Below are 6,000 nucleotides of genomic sequence, written 5' to 3' on the forward strand. Positions count from 1 at the left end.
TGAACACGATAAGTGAATAGAATATGAGTTCTCCCCTTTCTAATAATTTTTAAATGATCTATATTTGTTTCTACCAATCTGTGACTTTAAATGCTTTGCAAATAGAACAAAACTATCTCTTTGAAGCTCCTTTTTGGTGAAAGAAAAACAGAAGTGCGTGTAGGTCTTCTGGAGATGGAGTTTAATAATGGTCAACAATTTAATCAATCATGCCCACATAGTATGAAATCTCATATAAAAACTCCAGACACCAAGCTCAGTGGAGCTTCCTGGTCGGTGAGCTCATTGATGTACTGGGAGAGTGGTGCACCCAGACTCCATGGGGACAGAAGCTCCTGTGCTCGGGACTTGCCTAGACCTTGCCCTATGTATCCCTTCGTCTGGCTGTTCATTTGTATCCTTTATAATAAAATGGCAATTGTGAGCTTTCTTGAGTTCTGTGAATGTTCTAGCAAATTTTAAAACCTGAGAGGGTTGTGAGAAGCCTTGAATTTGTAGTTGTCCAGGCAGAAATGTAGGTATCTTGGAGACACCTGAAAGTTGTAACTGGCATTTGAAGGGGGGCAGTCTTGTGAGACTGAGCCCTTAACTTTTGGGGTCCTTGCTAGCTCTAAGTAGTGTTAGAATTGAATTGAATTGTAGGACACCCAGTTGGTGTCCAAAAATTGGTGTCAGAACACACAAAATCAGGAGGAATCCCAATGCATCTTGGGTCTGCAGAGGTTTTCTAATATGGACCAAGGAAGAAAATTAATCATGGTAACACTAAGAATCGTGGATTTTATGAGACAGCTATATATAACAGAAAGTGCCTTGAATGTAGATTTTAATAACTATGTAACCTTGGAAAAATCACTTGACCTTGAAGATTTCTAGTGTCCACATCTTGAAAAATGAGGCTAATGATGCTTACCTGTAATAGTTAATTTTATGTGTCAACTTGGCTGCACCACAGTGCCAGATATTTGGTCACACATTATTCTGGATGTTTCTATGAGAGTGTTTTGAATGAGATTTACATTAAATTGGTGAACTTTGAGTAAAGTAGATTGCCCTCCATAATGTTGATGGGCCTCATCCAGTCAGTTGAAAGCCTGACTAGAACAAAAGATTGACCTCTCCCGAGGAAGACGGGACTTCTGGCCGGCAGACAACCTGTGGACTTCAACTGTAACATCGGTAGGATCTTCACGTGGGTCTCCAACCTGCTGCCCCACACAACAGACTTTGGACTTGCTAGCTTCCATAATCATGTGTTCAGTCCCTTAAAATAACCTCTCTCCCTCTCTCTATATCTTTATCTATATGTATCTGTATATTTCAATATACACACACACGTATATACATATAGAGTATGTATATATGTACATGCTTTGAGGTTAACAAAGTAGTCTCACATACATTATCTTATTTAATTCTCATAACAACCAGGTGAAGTAGTGTATTAATCAAGTTTCTGCAGAGAAAGAGAACAATAGGATGTATACATACATGTGTACACACAGGCATACATACCTACATGTATGTAGACACACGTTACATACATGTATACACATGTATATATGTATACACATCTGTATAAGTAAATAAGATAATGTCTGTGGAACTACTCTGTGAACTTCAAAGCACTGTAAAATGTAAGGATCGTTAAATCTGCCCAGTACATGTAATGTGTACTGAAATTTGTGCTGAGTATTTATAGACATATAAATTAATGTCTACAAATGTGGTCTCAGATCAATGTTATAGACAGATGGATTTAAAATACCACAGAAGAAGCAACAGTAGAAAGATTAGCCTTCTGGACTTCCGTTCTGGACTAGTATAGCACCTGTTGCCATAGGGTGTAAAGTCTATGTAGACAGGAAAGCATGCGGCTTGGCTGGCTTAGTTCAGCGTACATACCCAGCATCTGGCACAGTGTTTTGCATAGTCATTGTACAGCTAATTGCTGAAGAATAAGTGACTTTTATCTATGTGGTCACCCAAAAAGCACATTTTGTGAGTGACTAGGTGGAAAGAGTTAAATACCTCAGACTTAACATAAAGCACTTTAGCATCTAGCATGGAGGACTGGAAAGTACGCATGTGTTGAACCTGGTTATGCCTCAAAAGAGTTAAATGTCAATTAATCCTGACCTGTATGCTGGAATCTTAGTCTGGCTGGTGGTAGGCCAAAGCCACAAACTCAGAGTACCTCAGTGAATAAATCCACAGCCAGCCCTCACTCTGAAACAAATGGCTTTGCTTCCTTGGACCTTTGCTGAACTTTGCATAATAACAAGGTACAAATATAGCTTGGTGGAAAAGTCAGAACCATTGCACTGAATGAATACTTTTAAACTCTGGGACAGTAACTGGAATGCAAACACTGCCCAGTGTCACTTGTCAGCTCACATCTCTAGATGACATCTCTTGTAGCAGTCAGTGGCCAGTCTGGATTGCATTAGCATGCTTCACAACTTTATGGATTGTGGTTTATGTGGGCAGATATTTTGAGACTCGGTTGTGGAAGAATATGGTTGCTTTCAAAACATTCTAGGCAAAAGCTTTGGTCTGCAAGAGGAGACCAGACTTCTAATCTTGTTGATATTTTGGGAAGTATGTCATCACAATGATATTTCCAGGCTGTTCTGGATATGGCCAGTAAGGCAGAGACCATCAACACGGCCTGCCTTAAATTAAAGCAACAGTGGGATACTATTTTCCACTTATAAAATTGGAAAAAAACAATTTAAAAATAATACCCAGTATTACTGAGACTCTATATCTCTACACTGCTGATTAGAGGACCATCTGCCTCCCCCACCCTGAAAAATCTTGAAAAACATGCATATCCTTTGACTCCACAATGCCACCTCTAAGAATGCATTCCAAGAAAATAATCTTATCTCGGCAATGATTTATCCATTAGTGTACGTTAGACACAGTGTTGCTTGTAATAGTGAAAAATTAGAAATCAATGAAATGTCCAGCCACTGTAAATTGCCTAAAAGAATTTTGCTATCATCCATATGAAGGAATAGTATACAACTGTTAAAAATAAGGTTGTAGAAGAATATATGACAAGGGAATTTGTTCATAATCTATTGTTGATTTAAAAAGCAGTTTGCAAACTCTATGTACAAAATAAGTCTATATTTACTTTAAAAAATCAAGCAAAAGAATAATTTGTACATGTGCATATAAGAAAAGGCTAGAAGGCTATACATTAAGATGTTAATAGCAACTATCTTTGGGTGGTGATTTTTACAGGTGATTTTTACCATCTCCTTTATGCTCCCCCTAGCAAGGTTACTATAATAAATATTACATCAACAATTGTGGGAGAGGGAAGGTAGCTTTAAACATTTCAAACAAAATGAACCGCAAACAAAAATCCTATGATGAATTAGATTGTCTATTAATAGAGAAGCAAGTACATTTGACAGTGCTGTGATTAAACCCTGGCACATTCTAGGACTTTACATTCTAAGGCAGTTAGTTCAAAATAATTTATATGAGCCCTGATGGTACAGAAGGGTCTTAGTAGTTTTTGCTGTTTTCACTTAATAGGAAGTATTTTATACCCACACTCTGCTAAGCCTTGTACAGCATGAAGTCCAGGAACTGAAGCAGGGAGGTGGCCTGACACATTCACACAAATGTTAGCACACAGATGCCACCTTGGAAATGGGAGGTTTCAGCCCTTCAGCCAACACTCCTCATACCACTGAAATCTAAAACTGTGTCTATGGAAAAATAAAGAGCTTGTAGTCTAGATCCATACATAGACAGATCCATCTGTCTATTGAGGGTATTGAGGAGAAGTTAGAAATGTCTGGGGTGAATCCTTAACCTCTTGGGGGTGATGTCATCCCTGACACCCAGCCTTTTCTACAAGTGTCCTTGGTGTCCCTGACAGCATGGATTGGAGGGATCATCCTGTCTATTCATGTCAACCATCTGCCGCTAATTGATGCAGCTGGCTGAGTAGTGGATTTGAAATTTTAAGACTGATGGTGAAAATGGCTGCAAGGTAGATAGTTCAGTCTGAATGAGTGCCCATCATGTGAAATGTGACACTTTTCCCTGTCTGTCTCCATCTGTTCCAGAACCGTAAAAGAGAAAGAGCCTAGAATATATTTATTTCTCCCACAAATGAATGAGCCAGAGATCCAGACAAATTTAGGCTTAAACTTTAAGTCCAAGATGATACCATTAGTGGTAGGACAAGGGAGAGCATTGCAGACCAACTTAAAGCCACTCTCAGCAAATTTCCCCTGTAGCAGATTCAGCCTTGGCTAGACGGGTGTTTTGAATTACACAAAATCCAGAGTACTCTGGGAAAATGACAGTGGCTAGAAGTGTAAGCACATAAGTTTCAGAATGACAACTCCATTCTCGATAGTCTTCTATAGTCCTTTAAAAACCAATAGTGAATGCAAGTTAACTCACCCTTATACATCACTATTATGTCTGTTCTCAGAGTTTAAAAATGGAAGATTGCAAAGCATTTCACAGCAGAGATTCCCCAGCCCACCATCCTTCCGGAAATGCAAATGGACAGGAGGTCACAGAACACACAACCCATTAGCCTGACTGACTCACCTTGATGTTGCTGGTCCTCTGGAATCTTCAGTCTACAGGTGCGCAAACTGTTGAACAGGTGGCTGCTGCCCTTTCTTTGTATGGTAGACATGGTACTGGCAGTACGGCTGTGGCTCCGGTATCAGTAGGGTATTCCTTCCCTTGGCCAGTCACCTAGAATGGTCTTCACACGATACCCAGAACCACAGAGGTACAGGCAGATGCTGTCCTTGCATGGAAAAACATTTACTTCTCTAATAAACTTCCAAGTGTTTCCTAGTCATGATTCTTGAAATAAGTATTTACCAACTTGTAGCTTCTCCTACATATAAAGATGCCAATTCATTTGGATAAAAACACAACTTAATTCTTCTTTCATTTCAAAGCACATTGAAACTTCCCCCCTTATAGTGTAAAATCCAGTAAAGTAACTATTTCTAACAGATTACAGTTTTGCAATGATGACTCCTGCTGACATGAAGTCTAATGGCTCCAGTATTTAGAGACGACTGCTAGAGTAATACATACCCAAAGGGAAAAAAAAAAAGAAAAGTGCTGCCGAGTTAAATCAAGTGATTTCTAAGCCTGGTCTGAGTTACCCTCCGTGACAGCTGAAAGTGAATGGTTCTTAAAGGAGGCTGGAAGGGGGAGGAGCCGAGTGGGCTAGGCTGATTAGCATATAGAGGCAGGCAAGAAATGGCGTTGGAGTTGCTTTGAATAATAGTGACCAAAGCAGGGATTCTAAAAAGATGCCCCAACGTTGCAGTCATCACATATCTGACTTCTGCTACTTTGTTTGTAATTAAAACGAACGCTCACAGCAGGAGTTTATACCGCATGGATATTGATGTGTAAACCCGACATCTAAAGGAACTGCTAATGAGCTCATGGAAATCTACTGCTGGAACTTTCCGTTTCTGTAAACACCTTTGAGTCTTCAGAAGCGGGCCGTTTTAGAGCAGACTGCTGTCAAGGCAATTATTTGGAGTTCTGGAAGAAAAATAAAAACACAAAACATTATCTTTCCAGAGATCTATATCTGTTTCCCCTTAGATTATCTATTACTACTTCTAGGTCATAAGACAAAGCTATTTCCAGTGTTTTCTTGTGCTGAAATAGCATACTTCATTGAAATACTGAAAATCGTTTATATTTCATTGAAATAATAACGTATTTCATTACTGCTTCAAGACAAACACCTTTCATTGAACTTAGGAACCTGCTACCTCTGAAGTTGTAATGAATGCTGGTAGATCCTACCCTTCAAGATTCACAGCTCTTGTAGATTCAGAGATGAGGTGGTGGGCAAGGACAAGGAGAAAGGCAGAGCTGTTTAGCTTCAAAATCTGGAACCTGCAACTTCCTGTGCACATTTGGAAACTGGTGCTAAGCTCGACACCCTAACTAGAAATTTACCTCCTAGCCGGATCC

At 39.5% G+C, this 6,000-nt stretch overlaps 1 protein-coding gene across 9 annotated transcripts in view; it reads right to left on the bottom strand.

Moving 5' to 3' along the window:
- RANBP3L (RAN binding protein 3 like) overlaps window positions 1-5,320 on the bottom strand; it is a 49,409-nt gene extending 44,089 nt beyond the window's left edge. For 3 of the 9 annotated variants that reach the window (XM_029217565.1, XM_029217563.1, XM_029217562.1), the window contains exon 1: window positions 4,591-5,290. In XM_029217565.1, coding sequence (XP_029073398.1) covers window positions 4,591-4,681 — 91 coding nt within the window. In that variant the 5' untranslated portion in view covers window positions 4,682-5,290. Of the gene's footprint in view, window positions 1-4,590 lie in introns of all 9 variants that reach the window. The other 6 variants (XM_029217568.1, XM_029217566.1, XR_003792752.1 and 3 more) reach the window with 5 other exon arrangements.
- Window positions 5,321-6,000: the final 680 nt, after the last annotated feature.

This window comes from Monodon monoceros, unplaced genomic scaffold, assembly GCF_005190385.1.
Source record: "Monodon monoceros isolate NGI ecotype Baffin Bay Population unplaced genomic scaffold, NGI_Narwhal_1 Super_Scaffold_12, whole genome shotgun sequence".
In the NCBI taxonomy this organism is placed as follows: domain Eukaryota; kingdom Metazoa; phylum Chordata; class Mammalia; order Artiodactyla; family Monodontidae; genus Monodon; species Monodon monoceros.